The sequence below is a fragment of the Acinonyx jubatus genome, chromosome B1 (assembly GCF_027475565.1).
Source record: "Acinonyx jubatus isolate Ajub_Pintada_27869175 chromosome B1, VMU_Ajub_asm_v1.0, whole genome shotgun sequence".
NCBI classification, from domain to species: domain Eukaryota; kingdom Metazoa; phylum Chordata; class Mammalia; order Carnivora; family Felidae; genus Acinonyx; species Acinonyx jubatus.
The window spans coordinates 102,365,262-102,387,211 of record NC_069382.1 but is presented as its reverse complement, the minus strand read 5'-3'; the positions used below and the strand labels follow the sequence as shown (position 1 = coordinate 102,387,211).

At 34.7% G+C, this 21,950-nt stretch overlaps 1 protein-coding gene across 2 annotated transcripts in view; it reads left to right on the top strand.

Moving 5' to 3' along the window:
• USP53 (ubiquitin specific peptidase 53) overlaps nucleotides 1-21,344 on the top strand; it is a 64,924-nt gene extending 43,580 nt beyond the window's left edge. For both annotated transcript variants that reach the window (XM_015077486.3, XM_015077485.3), the window contains 7 exons: nucleotides 1,175-1,337; nucleotides 2,409-2,561; nucleotides 4,065-4,211; nucleotides 5,563-6,301; nucleotides 7,611-7,687; nucleotides 15,778-15,874; nucleotides 17,819-21,344. In XM_015077486.3, coding sequence (XP_014932972.1) covers nucleotides 1,175-1,337; nucleotides 2,409-2,561; nucleotides 4,065-4,211; nucleotides 5,563-6,301; nucleotides 7,611-7,687; nucleotides 15,778-15,874; nucleotides 17,819-18,803 — 2,361 coding nt within the window. In that variant the 3' untranslated portion in view covers nucleotides 18,804-21,344. The remainder of the gene's footprint in view (nucleotides 1-1,174; nucleotides 1,338-2,408; nucleotides 2,562-4,064; nucleotides 4,212-5,562; nucleotides 6,302-7,610; nucleotides 7,688-15,777; nucleotides 15,875-17,818) is intronic.
• The last annotated feature ends 606 nt before the right edge of the window (nucleotides 21,345-21,950 follow it).

The window sequence follows — 21,950 nt, the reverse complement described above, 5'->3', positions numbered from 1 at the left end:
CATTTGTGTTAAAAAAAAAGATTCATTCATGTTCTGTCTGTGCTTCATCTTTATTGTTGTGTTCCATTGTATGGCTATATAACACTTCATCTACTTACCTGCTGAAGTATGAATAGTTTTTGTGTGAACATAATTTTTTACCCCATTGCTCTTAGCTAATGCTCAGAAGTGGAATTTCTGGTTGGGATAAGTGTGTGTTAAACTTTACAAGGAACTGGCAAATTGATCGTCAAAGTGATTGTACCAGTTTACCTTCCCATTAAGCAGTGTGTAAGCGTTCCAGTTGCTCTGCATTCTCAGTAGCATTTTACGTTGTTAATCTTTAATGTTAGCCCTTTTAATGAATGTCTAATGTTAGCTCAGTGTGGTTTTAATTTGCATTTCCCTTATGATTAATAATGTTTTGAGTACATTTTTGTGTGCTTGTTGGCCATTCTTATATTTTTTTGGTGAAGGGTCTTCAGATGTATTGCCTATTTTAAATGGGAGTATCTGACTAATTAAGGAATTGTAGAGATTCTTTGTGCTGCACACCAGTCCTTTATTAGATGTATGTGGCTTGGTTATTTATTTGTTTTTTTCATTTTCTTAATGGTATCTTTCAAAGAGCTTAAGTTGTTAATTTATTTTGATACGAAGCCCATTTTATCACTTTTCTTCTGTGGTGTGTTTGATGTCCTAAGAAATCTTTAACTTCTCCAACGTTGTTAAGATTTTCTCTTTATTTTCTTCTGTAAGTTTTATGGTTTTTGTATGACTCATTCTGATTTAATTTTTGTGCTGTGCATGTGTAGTGCTATCAAAGTTCATTTTTTCATATGACCATCCCTTTGTTCTAGCACCACTGTTGAATAGACTCTTGTATTTCTCCATTAAATTGCCTTTAAATCTTTGTCAAAAGTCAATCAACCATGTATGTCGAAAAGCTTTTTAAAATTTGATAGCCTAAATCTTGATATAGCAGGTGTACAATTTTACCCATCAATTTTTTAATGATAATGTTTAAAAAAATTTTATTTAGACTAGTTTAAAATAAAAGTGATCAGATAACATGATGAACAACTGAATTCTTAAAAATTTTTTAATATACAAATTAATTCAGTCTCTGCTATTTATGTAACACATTGATTAAAAGATTTTGTTTTGTTTTTCTTCATTGTGGTTTTTTTTGAAGGTTGGAACTAGATGGAAGGATGTGGTCTCCAAGTGTATCCGATGCCACTTCCAGCCACTGCTTTTGTTTTACGCAAACCCAGATGGCACAGCAGTTTCTACTGAAGATGCACTTAGGCAGGTCATCAACTGGTCACATTATAAATCTGTTGCAGAAAATATGGGTAATTTTCAAAAGTTCTTTTCAATGTTTTTTTTTAATAGTATCACAATCACACTAAGAATATTAATATACTGAAGATAAAATGAATTTTGAGGATAATTTCAAAATTTAGTTTCAGTAAAACAGAGTTCAGGAAAATTTTATTATTTTGAGTTAATCTTTATAAAGAAGGTTTTCCTCACCGATGGCCTCTAAAGCACCCTCAGGAGTTACCCACTTGTGTGGTCACACAAGCACAGAAGGGGATACTTGGCTGGAAGCTCTTTCTAACAGTGAATATTGAGATTTAAAGTGAGTCATACACAGGAAAAGTCCAAAGGAGCTTACGCCCATTTTTGGATACATTACAAAACATACAGAAATCATTTAAAAATGTCTCCTGGGATGCCTAGGTGGCCTAGTCGGTTAAATGTCTGACTCTTGATTTCAGCTCAGGTTGTGATCTCATGGTAGTGAGTTCAAGCCCCGAGTTGGGCTCATGCTGAGCATGCTGAGCTTGGAGCCTGCTTAGGATTCTTGCAGTCCCTCTCTCTGCCCCTCCCCAGCGCACACATGTTCTCTCAAATAATAATAATAATAATAAGGATGCCTGGTGGCTCAGTTGATTCAGTGTCTGACTCTTGATTTCGGCTCAGGTCACGATCTCATCATTTGTGGGTTCAAGCCCCAAGTTGGGCTCCGTGCTATCAACACAGAGCCTCCTTGGGATTCTCTTTCTCTCCCTCTCTCTCGCTGCCCTTACACTCTCCCCTCTCAAAAATAAATAAAATTAAAAAAAAAAAGTCTGGCAAATGTTCTCTTTAAAAATGTATATATATCAGTGTCAATCCTTTGAGTTTGTAAGTGATTGTCTACAGTATTAAAAATGATTCAGGGGGAAAAAAAGAAAATGATTCAGGGGTGTGTGGTTCATTCAGGGGAGCATGCACCTCTTGATCTCAGGGTTGTGAGTTCAAGCCCCACATTGGGTATAGAGATTACTTAAAAATAAAATCTATAAGAGAAGTTTCAAACTTCACTTCTTCTGGTGGGGAGGAGGATGGGAATAATACATTTTTGTTTGTCTTTTAAGGATGTGAAAAGCCCATAATTTATAAGTCAGATAATTCAAAAGAGAATGGATTTGGTGATCAGGCAAAACAGAAAGAAATTCAGAAATTTCCAACAGATAATATTTCATCATTTAATCGGAACCACATTCAAACAAGTGGTGGTAGAGGGCCAGGTATGTGTTTAAGTTATCATTTTTATATTGTCCCTGAGTAATTATGCTTCCCCCTTTCTCGTTTACTGAATCTGTAATTCCTGGTAAGTACCATACAGAAAGAGGGTGTTTAACTATTCTTGGCCATGAAGAGAAAATAACTAGATAACAACATTTTGTCTTTTAACTTAATGCATTTCTCTCAGACTTGTGGTTTTATCTGAACAATTGACTACTATTTGGGTTTCTCCATATATTGACGGCTGTAATAGGCTGGAGGCAATCTGGACTGTTACCAAAGAAAGTCATAATACGGCTTTTCCTTCTAGGAGTTAAATATTAACTTAGAGAGGAAAAACATGAGTTAATAAATTGGTTCATAGGCTAAAATTAAATTTACCATTAGTGAATATAGCAGTAGTTCAGAGTTATTATAGTTGTACTTTATATTTAACTTCATTTTTATTCAACTCTGTTGTTACATCATACCACAGATTTAATTTTCACAAACCAGGTTTTGTGACTTGGGTCCACAATGAGACATTGCCGCATGGTGTGTGTAGTTATGGTTTAGAAATACATAAAACTTGAATTGGGTGGATGTTCAGGATGAATTTATAAGCAGCTTTAAAGTACATTAATGAAATAATGTCTAACTATAAAAGTAACCCATTTAATCAAGGGTGGTAGGATCCCGAATTAACAGTTGTCATCAACAAAGAATTACAGGGATGCCTGAGTGGCTTGGTTGGTTAAGCATACAACTCTTGATTTCTACTTAAGTCATGATGTCACGGCCATGGGATTGAGCCCTGTGTCGGGTTCAGTGTGGAGCCTGCCTGGAATATTCTCTCTCTCTCTCTCTCTCTCTCTCTCTCTCTCTCTCTCTCTCTCATAAATAAATTTAAAAAAAAACAAAACAAGGAATTACAGTAAATGCTTTTAAAAGTTCTGAATGAGACCATCTTTTACCCTCTGTATTGGTCATACTCTTAGATTAAGCTGTTACCTATTTGTTAAAAGATAACTACTTGTAAGCCCCAAAACTGTATGTGATTACAAACACAAACATTGGACCAGACAACTTGGGTTCATAATCCTGGTTCTACATTTACAAGCTATGTGAACCTGGGAAAGTTTTTAACTTCTCTGTACCTCAGTTTCCTGATCCACAGTGGAGATAGTAATTGTACCCACCTCAAAGAATTAAATGAGTTAAGACTTAGAATGGTGTCTGACACATAGTGACCACTCAGTTACCTTTAGCTTTTAGTATTTCAATATAAGATCTCTTTACACAAGTTTTTAGGAGCTATATAAGAAGTTCTTAAAGCCAACAGGCATCTCCAGTGTCAGGATAAAAGCACATTGAGTTTTTTGGCTAAGGATAAAAATGAGTTCATTGTATACTTACTTTCTTTTTAATATATAACATGTTAAAAATTTTATATAGTTCAATTTGTACTTTTATTGAGCAATTTGAAAAATGATCTGTATCATTTATAAGAATGGTTTATTTTACAGTTAAGTTAAGTCACAATGATCAAAGGGAAAAAATAAAAGACATTTCCAGAGAATGTGCTTTAAAGGCCATTGAACAGAGAAACTTACTTTCATCACAAAGGAAGGATTTGGAGAGGGGACCAAGAAAAGATTTGGGCCGACATAGAGGTAAGCTAAGAGCTTATAGTGTTCATTTGAGAAAAGGGGTTGCTAAAATCTTACTTTTAAACTAAATTTTGTAACCTTAATACAAATTAATATAATTTCTTTATTATTTATCATATATACTTATGTACATATTATGTTATGTATCTTAGTATGATTTCTTTAATACACCTATTAAATCTATAAAAATAAATTCTGGAGTGTTCTTATTTAATTTTAGCCTGGAATACTTGTGGTTGTTTAGATGTTTTAACTTCCCTTGTAATTATAGATTCACTTCACCCATATGGTACATTCAAACAAGAAGGAAGGTTATAAAATTAAGTGAGGAGAGTTTCTTTTCTTGCAGCTCCTCACCTTTCTTCTGTTTCATCGTTAATAGTGTCCAGTTCATTATGAGCGTGCCTTACACTTTATGGTTTTATCCTCTTTTCGTTATGGACATGCCATTAATTTAAATTATACTGCTAGACTTTAAAAGTTGATTTGAGATTTTTGCTGCAGTGATATCCTTTTACATACACTTTTGTATACTTTTTTTATGTATAGCAATAGCATAAAATTCTTTCAGGAGAATGGCTGGGTTAAGGTATGTATGTTTATTCTTAATTTTGCTGGATGTGGCTCAATTGCTCTCCTAAAAGCCTGAGCCATTCTGCACTCTCACTGACATTGTTTGGATGTCTGTTTTTTCACACCCTCAGCAGCAGTTGGTTTAACAAACTTTTAAGCCTTTACCAATATAAGAAGTAGAAAATACTCTTGTTGTTATGATTTTCATTAATTATGAATGAGACAAAATACTGTTTGTTTTTTTTTTAATTTTTTTTTAACGTTTATTTTCTTTTTGAGACAGAGAGACAGAGCATGAACGGGGGAGGGGCAGAGAGAGAGGGAGACACAGAATCGGAAGCAGGCTCCAGGCTCTGAGCCATCAGCCCAGAGCCTGACGCAGGGCTCGAACTCACGGACCGTGAGATTGTGACCTGAACTGAAGTCGGACGCTTAATCGACTGAGCCACCCAGGCGCCCCTAAAATACTGTTTTTTTAAAAAAATATTTAAATTAAATTACATTAAAGTATTTAAATTTTTTTTTAGATCTTATGATCTACCTTAGAGATCATTTTTTAAAATCAATATATAACCACTTATCTTATAAATGCCTCTCATGAAGGATAGAGAATGAAAAAAAACACTTTTTAACTTCAAACCTCTATGTGATATACTATAAATCTTATTGTTTACTTATTACTGCTTAACATTTCTTTACAAACAAGGTGTTTGACTTGTGACTGAGAAATGTCTCTGAAGAGTACTCATTTGTATCTTCATTTGATTATTTATTTTTAAAGATTTGGTTGATGAAGACCTTCCACATTTCAAGTCTGGATCACCTCCTGCCCCAAATGGCTTTAGGCAATATGGAAATCCACATCTATATCATAGTCAAGGAAAAGGACCATATAAGCATGACCGAGTTGCCCATCAGAGTCAAGCTTCTGCACAAATACTGAGTTCAAGTAAATCCCAGATTCTTGCCCCAGGAGAGAAAGTTACTGGCAAAGTTAAGAGTGACAGTGGCACTGGATATGATACAGACAGCAGCCAAGATTCTAGGGATAAAGGAAGCAGTTACAGTGGCAGCAGTAAAAGCCGGAACCGAGGTTGGAAACCCATGAGGGAAACATTAAATGTTGATAGTATTTTTAATGAAAGTGAAAAAAGGCAACATAGTCCAAGACATAAATCAAATATCAGTAACAAACCTAAATGTAGCAAAGATCAGAGTTTTAACAATTGGCCAAAGGAGAACCCAAAGCAGAAATGTTTAATGACCATATACGAAGATGAAATGAAGCAGGAAATAGGAGGCAGGAGTTCCCTTGAATCAAATGGAAAAGGAGCAGAGAAAAATAAAGGCCTCAAAGAGACTAAAGTTTACGGTGACAATTGGCAGATGCAGAGGACTGAGTCTGGATACGAAAGTAGTGATCATGTCAGTAATGGATCTGCTAATTTGGATTCACCTGTTATCGATGGAAATGGTACAGTAATGGATATCAGTGGTGTTAAAGAAACAGCATCCTGCAGGTAATGCACAAATTAAATGAATGCTTTTCCCCCATCATTTTCTCTTGTTAGTTATATGAAGTGATTTTCAAAGTCTGAGGTCAATAAAGTGTAATGGAAAGAGCTTGACTTTAGAATGAAGAAACCTGGGATATCACAAGTTACTTGATATTTCAGGTTTCTGTTTTTAATAGTTACCTCCTGATTCTGAAAATAACTTTATTTTTAGGAAATTTTAGAAGTGCAGAAATATATTATCATTGTTGCCACTGATAAGAATTAATATATACTACAGGTTTTCTTTTTTTTTTTTTTTAATTTCTTAATGTTTTTATTTATTTTTGAGACAGAGAGAGACAGAGCATGAACAGGGGAGGGGCAGAGAGAGAGGGAGGCACAGAAGCCAAAATAGACTCCAAGCTCTGAGCTGTCAGCACAGAGCCTGACGCGGGGCTCGAACTCACGGACTGTGAGATCATGACCTGAGCTGAGGTGGGATGCTTAACCGACTAAACCACCCAGGCGCCTCTATACTACAGGTTTTCCAGTGTAGATTTAAATTGGTTGCATCTCTGTCATCAAGCTAATTATTTAATTCTTCAATCTATTTAATGTTCATTATCCCATCTCTAACATCTATAACTCAGAAGTAGGGATATTTTCTACTTTCATAGCCAATTCCATGGAAGAGATATTTTTCCTTTAGCAAGTATAAAAGAATACAGCCAAATAACTAAGTTTGTGTTCAATTAATTCTGAATACATTTTTATGTTTCTGTTAGAAGCACATTTGCCCTTTCCTGTGTAACCTCTAAAACACATCCACAGCTTAAATGGTGGATTTCTTACATCAGTCTAGCCACAATTTCTGCTTTTAATCCAAGTAAAACATCTTAATTTGTTATTAGCTGGTGTTTTACCACATTTATTATTAAAAAGCCAGATTCACAAAAATCAACTGCTTGTATTATATTAAATAATCATTGCCATAAAGACTTAGGATGGCAGGGCAATTTCATAACACTTCTTGGAAAGGGGTAGCCTAGGGTAGTAGAAAGGTCAGGACTTTCTAACCAGATAGTCTTGGATTTTAAGTATTGGGCAAATTAATTTGACTTTGACAGCCTTAATCTTCTGTTGTAAAATGAGGATGATAGCTACTTTTAAGTGTTGCTGTGAGATGTAAATTAAATAATGTACATTAATCCCCTAGAACATCACATGGCATATAATAATTCTTTAACAAGTATTATTTCCTTTTTCTTAGATTCTAACTAAAATAATCTATGATGGCTGATATACTTGGTGTGTGTTTTGTTCTGTTTTCTAGTGACCAGGTTAAAACAAGCAACCTAAATATAGAATATATCAACTGTTCCTCCCAACAGAGCAAAAACTACTTGGAAGGTAAAATTTTATTTAAATATATTGTAATAGTAGCTGTAAAGAATAAGTTGTGGTAATAAGAGTAAAGAAGCTAGGAACAGTGCTATTACTGGTAAGGTTATGAGTAATGAGCAAGTTGGGAGAATTCATGCTTGAAGGCTTTTAAAGGATGGGGATAGCTAGTTCAGGGACTGGGCCAAGAGGGGAATGTGTCAGTCAGGATAGGCTAAGCTCTAGGCTACACAGTGGTAACAACTTCAAGATCTCAGTGTGCCAGCACACATTTGTGTTTTGCTCATGATACATGACCAGTGGAGGTCAGTATGGAGTCCTTCCTAGAAGTCACTCAGGGTCCCAGGCTAATGAGACTACATCTCCACAGATGTTTCTCTGATCCTTGCAGTATTGTGGGGAGAGGAGATTGAAGGAGGACACAAGAATCACGCCTGAGCTCTTAAAACTTCAACCCAGAAATGATGAATGTACTTTCACTCACATCTTGGCCAAGGCATGTCTTACAGCCAAGCCTAATTTCAAAAAGGGTGGAAAAGAGCAGTCTTAATAGTGCCTGGAAGGTGAACTGAAATATGCATGAACAGTCCTGATGTCTACCACAGGAGTTGACAGGATAGAAAAATGGATAAACACCCTGTTAGAAGAGTTCAGTTTGGAAACAGTAATTATATTCATGGTGTGGGGCATTATTATAGGTGATCTGTTACTCATACATAGCCCAGAAACAAAATTAGATGTTATGAATGTGTGTAGAATTCAGGTTGCTATTGAAAGGATATAGCTGAAGGATCTGGGGGAGAAGGATCAAGGAAAATGATAAGCAAGGGGATTATTGAGGTTGCAATCAAAGACCATATTTTCAAATGTTAGAATTCAGAGGATTAGAAAAGGTAATTTTTCACAATAAAAAATAGCCATGAAGAACAAATTTTCAGTTTGTTTTTTAATCTTTATCATTCTTAAGGCTTTTGTGGAGATTATTTTAAGGTTACAGACATTGAATATGATGAAATGTTAAATTATGTTGTTTTTATCAAATGGTATAATATCAGAAGGAAACACTTATATTAAGGAAATAACCTTCCTTTCCTATATAAAATGTCTCGCCTGTTTAAAAATCTGATAAAAGTCTGGTAACCAAGTATTACAGGAAGCAGTAAAGGGTTGGCCAGAAATCAACAGCAGAAGTCGGTGAAATTGAACAATAAGTGCAAGTTCAGTACTTTTTACAAAATTATGCTTGCTTCCTGATAGTAATAAAAACACAAGGTCATAGAGATTGTGATGGGCAAGAATGTATTGCTGTAAGAGCTTTGTAGTGGGCTTCCCCATTTAATATCAAAGCATATATATATAACCTACATGAGAATATTTTTTTATTGTGGTAAAATACACATTACAGGTTTGCCATTCTAACCATTTTGAAGTGGCAGTTGAGTGGTAGTAAGAACGTTCACATTGCTGTGCAGCCATCACTACCATCCATCTCCAGAACTCTTTCAACTTCTCAAACTTAAATTCTTATACTCAGTAAAAAGCTCTCCGTTTCCCCCTCCCTCCCAACCCCCAGCAACCACCATTCTACTTTCTATCTCTATGAATTTGACTACTCTGGGTACCCCAGATAAGTGGAATCATACAGTATTTGTGTGTGTGTGTGTGTGTGTGTGTGTGTGTGTGACTGGCTTATTTCACTTAACATAATGTCTTTGAAGTTCATGTTGTGGCACGTGTCAAAATTTTATTTCTTTTTAAAGGCTGAATAATTATACATTGTATAACACAACACATTTTGTTTATCCATTCATCTATTGATGGACATTTGGGTTGTTTCTATCTTTTGGGTATAGTGAGTAATGCTCCTGTGAACATTGGTGTACAAATATCTGAGAATTCCTGCTTTCAGTTCTTTTGAGTATGTACCAAGAAGTGCAATTGCTGGATTCTTTGGTAATTATGTGTTGTTGTTGTGGTTTGTTTTCTTTTTTTGAGGAACCACCACACTGTTTTTAACAACAGCTGCACCATTTTACATTCCCACCAGCCATGCACAAGGGTCCCAACTTCTCTATATTTCACCAACATTTGTTGTTCTCTGGGGTTTTGTTTTGTTTTGTTTTGATAATTACCATCACTAATGGGTATGAAGTAGGTTTCTTATTGTGGTTTTATGTAACCCACTTATTTAATACATAAATTGTATTATGTTAAAATTATTTCTTATTTAACAAACTTCAGAGTCTACCAGAGTTCTCTCACCTGGTGTTTGCCTTGAGGATCTTTGTTAATGCCCCTGCCCATGGTGTCTCTATGGATTCCCCTTCCCTACTCTTTGAGAACATGTTAAAATAGTATAGGTGTTTTTTCCCCAAGCTAAACACATTCCCTGTGTGGATTTTTGTTTTAAGTAAGGCACAGTTTAATTTAATTCTTTGTGATTTGGTATGATTTCCTTGGCTTTGTCCTATTTCTTTATAAAATGGGGGCACACTTACAATATTGACCTAAAGAATCGCTTTCTGTTATATGCTATAAGACTTAGAAAGTTAAGGAGCTTTAGAAATTTTTTATTTTCTTATTTATGATATTTAAGTCAGTTTTTAATATTAGCCTGTACAAGTTTATTTGATGTTAGAGAACCAAGAATCTACAGTAGTGCCATGCCATAGTAATTATTTCATTGATGTTCTTTCATTGACAAAGATACATAGATTTCTCTGCCTATGTCATGGTTTTTGCTGCCTAAAGCTATTGTCCAGATACACTGTTGGAATTTCACAGTGCCATTTAGATTATTTTAGCTCCTCTTTTAAAATGGGTCACTAATCAGGAGAATTTCAAATGCCTTAAATTACATTCAAGACAGAAGAAATTATATGTTCACATGGTCAGGAGAAAGTATCACATTGGAAGAATACAGGTAGTTTAGTGTATGCAAGGCTGAGTGCATGTATGGAAGTTGTCAGATGACAGATAGAGGGTAGATAGAAGCCAAATCATGATGAAACTTTTATGCTATTTTTAAATTCTACAGTAAGTGGAAAGGCAGCAGAGGACAAGAAGAGTAATACACTCCAGTCTGCATTTTAGAAAGCCTCTGGTGGCAATGTAGAGGGTGAGTTCGGAGCAGTGGGAGAAAAATTAGATGACTACTTTAACAGCCTGGAGTGAAAGGGTGAGGGCATAAACTAAGACAGTACCAGTGTCAGAAGAGAAGATTTGAGTTTGTAAGAATTTGTAGACAATGGAGTCAGCTTTTATGACAGATGTACAAAAGGGAGGAAAAGGAGGAAGCTGTATTTGGGACTTACATAAATAGTTACACCACTTACCAAATCAAAGAATATAGAAAGAAGAAACAACTTTCAGGGGATGAAAGGAGATGCCCAATGTATTTTGGGATTGTTTTGTTTATCATCTGGGTTAAATAGATGTATTAGCCAGTTAGGGACATATGTCTACAATTTAGGAGAGATTATGTACTGGGTAACCAGCCACATATATGGGAGTTGACATCACTCAGGAAAACTGGAGATTTCAGAGCAAAAAGTAGAGGAAAAAAGTTGGGGTTTGCTAAGAGAGATGAACTAAGGATAGAGAGAAGGAGCAACTTTGGGAAAGTATGGGGAAGAGCTAAAGGTATGAGAAAATACAGGACATAAGATTATCACAGGGAAACCAGGAAAATGGGGAGCTTCAAGAAGACAAGTGGTCACAAATTAAGCAAAATAAGGATTAAAAAGCACAGGTTTGATTTAGCGGTAAGTCATTAGTGAAAGAGTAAAAAGCAGTGTTAGAAGGACATTCGAAATAGAAGCAAGCTGAGGTAGGACTGAAGTATCATTGAGAAATAAAGGGCCATGATGTTTCTAACTTAAAATGGCTCAGGGGTGCCTGGGTGGCTCAGTTGGTTAAGCATCTGATTTTGGCTCAGGTCATGATCTCGCAGTTTGTGAGTTCAAGCCCCACGTTGGGCTCTGTGCTGACAGCTCAGAGCCTAGAGCCTGCTTCAGATTCTGTGTCTCCCTCTCTCTCTGCCCTTACCCCACTTGTGCTCTGTCTCTCTCTATCAAAAATAAATAAATGTAAAAAAAAATTGCTCAAAAAAATGGAGCAAAATGTTAATAGGTGAATCTGGGTAAAGATATACAGGTATTCTTTGCACTAGTTTTAATCTTTCAATTTTTCTGGACTTTTTGACATTTTCAAATAAAACGTCTTAAGAAATTACAGTAGAATAATAAGTTAATAAAAGAGAAGTAAAGAAATGGATTTAGCACATGTCTCTCCAGACCTTTGCTGTGAATAGCGAAGAAGCAGTACCTAGAGGAGAAAGATGAAACCAAGAGCTTAGTTTTGCATTTAGGTTATGGAGGGTAAGGAACTGATGATGTACAGAGGAAGAAAAAGGTGTGAAGATAAGAATAGAACAGAACAGTAATTGGTGGAATAAGATCTCTGGAGGCAGAGTGGAAAAAGAAACAAAGAAGGTAAAGAAACAGGCCAGTTAAAGTTTTGTGATTTTTCCAAAGTATTCAAATTTTATTTACAAAATTTTTGTTTTATTGTAATTCAGATCATTGATTGGATTATTGCTCTTGAATGTGTTTAGGCTTTGTAATAGTAGTGCTCATGTTATATTTTGAAATCTCCCTATACAACAAGAGTGAAGATTACATTGTCTAGACCAGCAGTTTGGTTTTATTGCTACCTAAGCCTGTTTTAAACCAGGGTCATCTTTTCAGATGAAGTATATATTTTGATTTCTTGACTATTGGGCTTTTTAAAAATACAGTATCAAAATCAGCATTATTAGTTCAAACCTTGGTGTTGTCTTCTGTGCCAAGTGTAAAAATTGAACTATTTTGGTTTGCAAAGGACCTGGAGCCAAAATTCCCAGTAAAGACACATGGATGTCTATGTCAGCAGAAGAGAAAAATAACACATCTATTTTTAAGTTAGTTGGAATTCTGAAGTCAAACCACTTGGTTGAATGCCTGCCATAGTGACATGAAAATTTCAAACATATTTATAAGACCTCTGCTGCCTCCTGCTGTCTGTTGTACATACTTTAATAGTAAAGAGTTCTTTAAGAATTAAGTATTTTTTCTGGTGTTTGTGAATAATAAACTTGAAATTAGGGTAAGAAGTAAACATTCTGAAGTTAAAATCAAAGTGAGTAGAAAATTATAATGTAACTTCAACTTTCTAATTTTTCAAGTCCAAAAAATTATCAGTTCTTTTTGACATTACCTTTTTTTTTTTTTTTTTCTAAATAATCATAAAGTAGCTGCTGAAGAGAGAGGCTGTTTTTGAGCCTCAGCAATCTGTCAGGCTTACAAGCAACTAACACTCCCTGGGATCAATGATACTGCCCTTTATTTTTAAGATTTTATTAGTGTGGCACTTGTTAAAGTTGAAATAGGTCAAGAGGAAAGGTAAGAAGAATTTGACTCAGTTTATACTTATCTAGTTCTGGTTCTGTGAGTTGGGAACGTTGTGGACAGGGTGGTGGTAATTTAAGAGAAGAAAAACAGTATGTTTTGCATGTAATTGTTTATTCATTTTCTAGACTTTCATTGAATGTATTATGTATGTTAGATATTATACTAAGGGAAACAATAACAAAAAGGGAATGTATCGTGTAATAATGAAGAGCTTACTGCAGTCTAGAGGACGTAGGAGTGTTAAGTCTTAAACAAATGAATGCCAGACTTGTAGTTCTTCTCATTCTACTATCTTAGGTTTTATTGGAAGCTAACATTTACTGTGTGAGCAATATTGCATATGGGGTATTAAATTCTCATATATATTACACAACTCTTTCTTAGAAATTGAAGATTTAATTTGCAAAGCTTGATGGTAATCAAATACAGATTTTTTTCCATAGGATAATAGTTAGATGTTTTGATCAACTATAGATTCTAGCTGAACTTTGAGTGACACCCAGAAGATCAACTTAGGGATAAAAAGCCATCTAAGATAAAGTTCTTTGTTATTGTTTAAAAAATGAAGTTGTTGCTTTAATAACTTTTGTTTTCTCTGAAATCTTTTTTTTTTTTTATGTTTGTTTATTTTTGAGACAGAGAGAGCAGGAACAGGGGAGGGGCAGAGAGATAGGGAGACACAGAATCTGAAGCAGGCCCCAGGCTCCTAGCTGTCAGCACAGAGCCTGACGCAGGGCTCGAACTCACAAACCGTGAGGTCATGACCTGAAGGTGGATGCTTAACTGACTGAGCCATCCAGGCGCCCCTTCTCTGTAATCTTCAATTCATAGGTTTGGAGTACAATTAAAAGCATGAGAATGAAAGAAAACATAAATGAATGTGATAACAATGCCATCTAAAAATAAGGGAGGATACAGGAAAAACTTAAGTAGAATTGTATAGAAGTATAGGCAATCAATTGAAAATTCAAGCTAATGCCATATATTCTGATATCTTCTGTAGGCATCAGCACATTAAAGTGGATCATGTTATTTGATGTTCAAACTAGTGGCCTAGTTTCATCACAGGAGATTCTGTATGATGATCTCAGATTTTAGTAGCATATGTGAAAGAGAGCTTGCAGGTAGGGGAAAGGGCACTGACTTTGGAGTTAACCCTGGATTTGTTTGAATGCTGTCACCAGTTACATAGCATCAGTTAGGTCACCTAACTTCCTTGGGGTATAAAAAGGGAAATTTTGGGCACCTGGGTGGCTCAGTTGGTTGAGCCTCTGACTTCAGCCCAGATCATGATCTCACAGCTGGTAGGTTTGAGCCCTGCATCAGGCTCTATGTTGACAGCTCAGGGCCTGGAGCCTGCTTCAGATTCTGTGTCTCCTTCTCTGCCCTTCCCGCACTCATGCTCTGTCTGTCTCTCTCAAATAAACTTTAAAAAATAAAAATTTGAAAAGAAAAAAAAAGGGGAGGGAATCATTTCACAGAACAGTTGTGACTGAGATTTTAAAAGACAACTATTTTCAATCAATTGTAGCAGTAGTTTTCAAAGTTTTTGATCTCAGGATATTTTTATACTATTAAAAAATATTAAGGACCTCAAAGAGCTTTGGTTTTTATGGGCAATATATATTAATAATTACTGTATTGGGCTTTAAAATGGAAAATTTTAAGTATTTAAAGAATGATTTACTTTACTCATGCATGATTTTTTTTACTAACCTCATTTGGAAAATATTGATTTGCTAAATTTGCAAGTCTTCCAAATGTTGACACATTTCTTTATATAATTTAAAAAAGCACATTTGTTAATATTGGAACAGATGTTAGCAGGAAGTCTTTATAATTATCGGGAAGCTACAAAACTCATGATGGTGGATACCCGTTTTCCAAAATTCTAATTTCATCCAAAAGCTTGAATTCTATCATTGGCAATAAATAATGCTAGCTGTTTTCTTGGAAATGATACGTTCATGTCTTTAATTTTTAAGAAAATTTCTGCCAGGTACCCAACTCTGAGTAACCAGCGTTTGTTGTCTTTCAAGTAAAAATGGGGTTCACTTGTAAAGATTAAATGAAATAATCATTATCAACCTCTTAACAACTTAGCAGTCAGTAAATGGTAGCTAGTTAGTGATGATGACATAACATCTTACATGTATCATAATACCTTCCCACATATTTAATTCAGTTGATGTTCCTAATGTTCATGTGAGGAAGGTAAAAGAGGTGTCATTATCTCATATAAATGAGGAAACAGATTGTAAGGGATTGAGAGGTTTGTTTAAAGTTACTAGCCCATAACTAGCAAATCTAAACTTCAACCCAAGCCATTTGTCTTCAGATGCACGATTTCCCCACCACTTTGTCGGCAAAGAATATGTCTTACGTAACTGGGGAAACAACATAGCTCCACGCAGTGTAGCCCCAATAACATTGCTAACATTTCCAAGTGGTAGTAGAAGTAGCCATTTATTTTGTATAAAGCATTCAGAAAAGAGGTATTATTTGAGCTGGGCCTTGAAGAATTAATTTGTTAGTTGTAAGAGAATTACCTATTTATAGGAAACCTTATGTAAATTATGGAGAAGTATAAGTGGAGTAAATTATAAAAGATCACTTAAATAATTTAATTTTTCTCTCTCCCCACCTCAGGCTTCAGAAAAGAACTCAAGAATTTGGAAGTAGGCTGTAAATCTCCTGAGTTCCACCCAGAGTCACATCTACAAATAAAAAATCCTTTGATAAAGAGGTAATCAAAAATATTTGGAAAAACTAAAATTTTCTGTACTAAATGCATGTATTATAGGAACTCTTTATCAGATAGGCTGTAAATTCATATTACTGCTCTGAAAACAATGGGTCTACAATTTTATTGATGCCTGTCTGTTCATTAAAAGTGATCATTAAAAGGACCTGAGAATAGAGAGCCTGGCCTACAAAGTACCTGATACAATACATGATTGTTGTCATCCTCACAGCACTTTTAGGAGGTAGATGGTATTATACCAAAGAGAAAATTAAGGGCTTTTATTAAGTAATTTGCCTGAAGCAATGGAGCTGAAATTTGAATATAGCTCTTATCCTACAGAGCCTCTTTTCATCAATTCCATGCAATTCACATGAGAAAAATAATTTTCATATAGCAAAATAAAATTTACAATATAATATCAATTATCTTCACCACAGAAGTGAATTACCTAGGGGCAGCTGGGTGGTTCAGTGAAGTAAGCATCTGACTCTTGATTTCAGCTCAGTGTCATGGTCTCACTGTTGGTGGGTTCAAGTCCCACGTCAGGTTCCATGCTGACACTGACAGTAGCACAGACATCTGGCTTAGGATTCTCTTCCTCCCTCTCTCTGCCCCTCTCCTGCTCACACGTTCTCAAAATAAATAAACTTAAAAAAATCGTTACCTATAAGGTTATCACTCTAACAGTGGTCTTTGAAGGGTTGCTGAGGAGTTTCTGAATTATTCAAACCCCTGTCAAGGCCTAACCTCAGGAGAACACAAAAATTGAAAGCTGAAGTCTATTTAGCCATATTATAGTTACCTGTCTGAAGGAAGACTGAGCTGCTAGATAGGGGCTGGTCAACATGAGGTCTAGAAAAGGGAGGCCAAGAGTTTGACAGTATTTGTCTAGTACTGACTCAGGGAGATGCTCTCTGGAATGTTGTGTCAGTTGTGTCTTATAGTTTTCTTGTAAAATTGGTAACTGCCATTTAAATGATCTTTGAGTAGTGGCTGAGAACATGGCCTTTGGAGACAAACAGATCTGGGTTCAATTCCTAGTTCTTCTGTTTATCATCCAGGTGATTTTGGCCACATGCAGGTAAAGGGGGATAGTAGTCTTTACTTGAATAATCTTTACCTGAATACTGTTGTAGATCAAAGAAAGTAACAGAAAAGCTCTAGTATAGTGGCCAGCATGTAGTTAGTGCTTACTAAATAGTAACTATTATTTTTACTTACAGTCTGTGCAACTTAAGATCTTAAGGGCTGATTAATAATTGAAACAAATTAGAGTCGAATGTATAGCATTTTGTCATTAACAAAAAAACATGGCTTTGTAGACAGGGTCTCTTGGAAATTGAGAGAGGGCTCAGACCATTTTTTCTCTTTTGTTCCTCTATTTGTTTTTGAAGCTCTTGGTATTATATAATATATAATAACAGAATAACAGATATACATATATATTAAGAATTCTAAAACTGGTTTCCAAAAAAAATCATTACCTAAAGGTACTCCTGATCAAATTATTTTTAATTAGTATGCCAGCCTTTTATAGCATTACATGTCAAAATTAAAGTTGTCTCTATTGGTATAAACTTTGTGATGTTGGTTGAGAAGTGTTTTAGGGAATTGAAGTGTTTGCTTATAACATTTTTTTTTAAGTCTATGATACATTTTATCACAAATAAATGCAATTTCCATGCTTGTAAGTTGAAATGAGTTTTTTTTAATTATGTTTCTAATTATTAGAAATCTGATTTTGGTAATGATAGGTGTTTCTGGCATTCATATATTTTAGCATAAATTTCGGACTAAGAGAGTGTAAAATGTTAATCTTCCCACTTCTGTTACAAAAATAACATAAAGTGTATATTGAGAAATTAAACTGCAGGACAAATGTTTGTTTCTCCCCCAGTTTTGCCTATTTATATATGGTGTTTTAGCTTTGTTTTTATGTTTCAGGTCACATATTATACATGAAACGAATGGAAAGTTGTTCCCTTCGTCAGGTCCACAGATACTGAAGGACACTGCAGCAAGAGAGCATATCCACCAGTCAAATGAACAGAAACTTGAAACATCAAGTGAATGCAGATTTTCTGAGTGGCTTAATACAGAAAATTCTGAGAGAACAGGTTTACTTCACATTGATGATAATTCTGCTTCTGGAAAGATAATGAACAGTAATGAAATAGTCTTACCATCTTCTTTGTGGTCCTCACACATGAGACCTGTCGGGTTAAAGCCAGAAACTGCTCCCCTCATCGAGCAGCAAACTATGATGGAACAGTGTTCCTCTGAGAAGTCTCTATCCAGGGAACATATAATTCAGTCAGCCTGCAGATCTGATGGTCAGATGCCAAACCTTGTTAGCCATAATCCGCCTCCTTTGCCACCAAAGAAATATGCTATAACCAGTGTGCCACAGTCAGAGAAAAATGGTTCCACACATAATGTCAAACTTACAGAGACATTTAAAGCTAATTCTTTTAGTCTTCCAAAGCACAATTTAAGTCCGGATCCAGAACCAGGTTCAGAAGTGGGTACATACATGAATGATGAAAGACTTAAGGAAACATTTCAAGTAAAAGAGCATGTTGGCAACACACCAAACTACCTGTCCGGCTCTTCAACTAAAGATTTTCAGGCAGACTTGGGTACAGTTGTTGATGAGTTTTGCCAACCAGAAATAGACTCTAGTTCTACTTGTCCAAATGAGACCATTTCATTAACTACCTATTTTTCAGTTGATAGCTGCATGACTGATACATACAGACTGAAATACCATCAGAGACCCAAGCTCTATGTTCCGGAGAGCAGTGGTTTTTGTAATGATAATTTGCTATCCCAGAGTGAAAGAGGGCTAGGACCGGTGTTACACAATAGTCTTGGTTCCAACTGCCCTTCTGAGCAAAGATATAAACCTAGTATACATTGTAGTAGATAAATGATGAAACTGGTAAGCTTATACTTCTCAGAGGCCATTAAAAATAATAGGAATTGACTGACCAAACCTGGTAATACATGAAATTAAAACCATGGCATTTTTAAAGTCATTAATCACTTTAACTTTCTATATATATTTTTTATTTTGTGATCAACTTATTGGATATTTTAGAAATTCCCTTTGAATAGCCTTGGCGTGCCTGCAAAATAGAAAATTGGGGGGTATGCAAAAAGTCACTGCTGCAATTGAATAAAAATGTACTTTGTTCCTTTATGTGTGGCTAACAGACCCATAAGTATTAAACTAACCAATATTCACATATGCAGATTGATAAACTATGCTAATGGAAAAATACCAGGTGATACATAGTTTGTGTAGTCAAAGCGGTATTTGCTTTACTAAGAAGCACTTTCTAATGGGTAAGGAACCAAAGGAGGGCTTCACCCATTTGTTTTTGACTTCTGTGATAGTCTATTACATGCAATCCCTTTAAGTGTCTTAAAAAATATCAACCCATGAAATTGATAGCATTTGAAAAAGAAAAAAAAAGCCTTAATGATAAAGCAATTTTTAAATTAAATTCTTAAGGTCAGAAGAGAAGAAACTTAATTTTGCTCCTAGAACTTTTATCTACAGAATGCCTAGTTAACATAAATTAGGCCTTTGTTGTATGTATTCATAAACTTATTTCAGCCATGTAAGCTAAAAATAAGTGAAATTCTTAACTTTAGTATATTTATTTGTTAACACTTTTTCTAACTTTATATGAAATGTGAAAGGTTTTATTTTGGTTTGGTTTACATTGGGCTGCTAATAACCAGTGTTAGGAATTAAGTTAGGGCCCTCTTATTGGGAATCTCACTGTGACTGCCTAAATTTCCCCTGCTGTAACCTTACATCTTTATAGGTTGTCAACCCATTTTAGTGATCTTCAGATTCTTGAATCTGAAAATATTTTTGGGTTTCCAGATTCAATTGCTGCCTTTCATAGAGGGTTTAATTTTAATGAAATGTATTAATTTGAGCATCTCTCCCATTTTTCTACTCTAAACGGATAGTCATTTTACCCTAACTACTTTCATGGAGAGGGCTTTATTTTAAAAATAAAGATTTCCATTATCAGGATGACCTTATAAGTTACTTTAATTGCCTTATTTCATTAGTTGTCATTTTATTTTGTACTAAGTTGGTAAACTTATTGTGGTTTAGGAGTTTTTGTATTGTCCACTTAAGAAAATAAAGAATTACATAAGCAAAATTTTTCTTACATTCATTAATAAACTTTATACATATAACTTAATTCTGTAAACTGATGAATAAATTTAACATTTTGACCAATTCCTTAAACTGTTAAAATATTGCAAAATGTAAATGACTTAAAATGAGTATTTCTAGATAAATATAAAATAATTGCTTGTAAAAACATAACCGCACCCAGTTATCAAACCTAGAGTTTTTAAATAGCGTAACTGTAAATGTAGGTGATTATTACTCTATATTCTCTTACTTTAGAAATACTTGAATATGAACTATGTTAAACTTTATCTTTTAAGAAAGCTTATTTTTAACATAACTTTTAGTATGGAGGAGGGTTTGTAAATACTGTAAAGTTTTTTAAATTGTATTTGAAATGTCTGTATTTAATTACTGCTTTTATAACATTGTAAAATACTAGAAAATGGACTTCAAGTATTTTTAATATCTTTCAAAAACTTTGTGTAGCTTTTATTTTAAATGTATTATTTGAAACATAAACATATTTCTGATATTTAACAGCAGTCTCATAGATTTGTATTTTCAACTCAGATGAGTTGCAACATCTAATTTTGGCTCTTTTTAAAGTACTATTCAGTTGAAACCACCTGAATTGTCATAGTACTAACAAACTAGAACTGTTTTTGTTGATTCAACACTCCAGATATAGATTTGAATACATAATTACTAACTAATCATTCACATGTAAAATTTTTACTGCTAGGGTATCTAATTTTTATAGATGTTTTCTTCTGGTTATAAAATTATAACTTCTGAAATAATGCAACCAATAATTGTTATAATGTTCAAAACACATATCTTCAGACTGTTCTATTTTTCTGTGAAATCAGTTTTTTTCTGGTTTGTCATTTTTTTTAAAGATAAACCGATTTTTAAGTTAACATGGTTGGACTTTTCTGTGCATTTATGAACATGTTGTGCATTCATGAACATTCTGTGCATTTCCCCCATGTTGATTATTATTTTATGAGAAATGTAAGTCAACTTAAAGTTCAGGGTACTTGGAATATCACTAATCATAAAGTGTGATCACTGGAGGCTCCTAAGAATGTAACTGTAGTGAAGTCTAAAGCTGGGCTCCTGTTGGAGTTGGCAAACTGTCTGTAAAGACCCAGATAGTAAATAATTTGGTCTTCGTGGACCATAGGGTCTTTGTAACAAACTACTCAACTCTGCCACTGGTTAAAGAAGTAAAGCAGCCCTAAATGGTATGTAAATGAATGGCATGTTTGTGTTCCAATAAAACTTTATTGATATTGAAGCTTGGATTTCATATAATTCTCATATGAAATTTTTTAATTTTTTTCAACCATTTTAAAATGTAAAAATCATTCTTAGCTCACAGGCCTGAGTAGTGGCCTAGATTTGGCCCATTGGCCATTGTTTGATGACCCTTGTCCTGGAACATAATTTACATTAAGTAACCTCAATGACTCTAAATATCCTGTAGTCTCTGAATGTATTCCCATGCCATTTAGGGACTAGATAGCGTGGAGAAGAAGTTTCTATTGCAAATTTTCAGGTTAATGGACTCCTAATGACTTCCTCACAATTGCTAGTCAGCTAGTTCATTTCAAATGATTATTAAAATAATCATTTGGTTTATATGAAATTAAGTTTTTGAAATTTATAAAGGAATCTATCAGATTAAAATCACATTAATGTTATTCTTTGAATGTCTTTTTGTCTTAGCAAGTTTGCCAACTTTTCTTGGTGCCCCATTCATCCTTTAGCCTTACCCGTTTCCCCTTTTACCCACTTAGCCTTCAGGTGTGGGTACTATAAGCAGCCACTGTACTAGAGATGGCACAGTTCAGTGGTAGGCATAATTTCTTATTCATCAGCTATAGAAAAGATTCAACCCTCACGCTG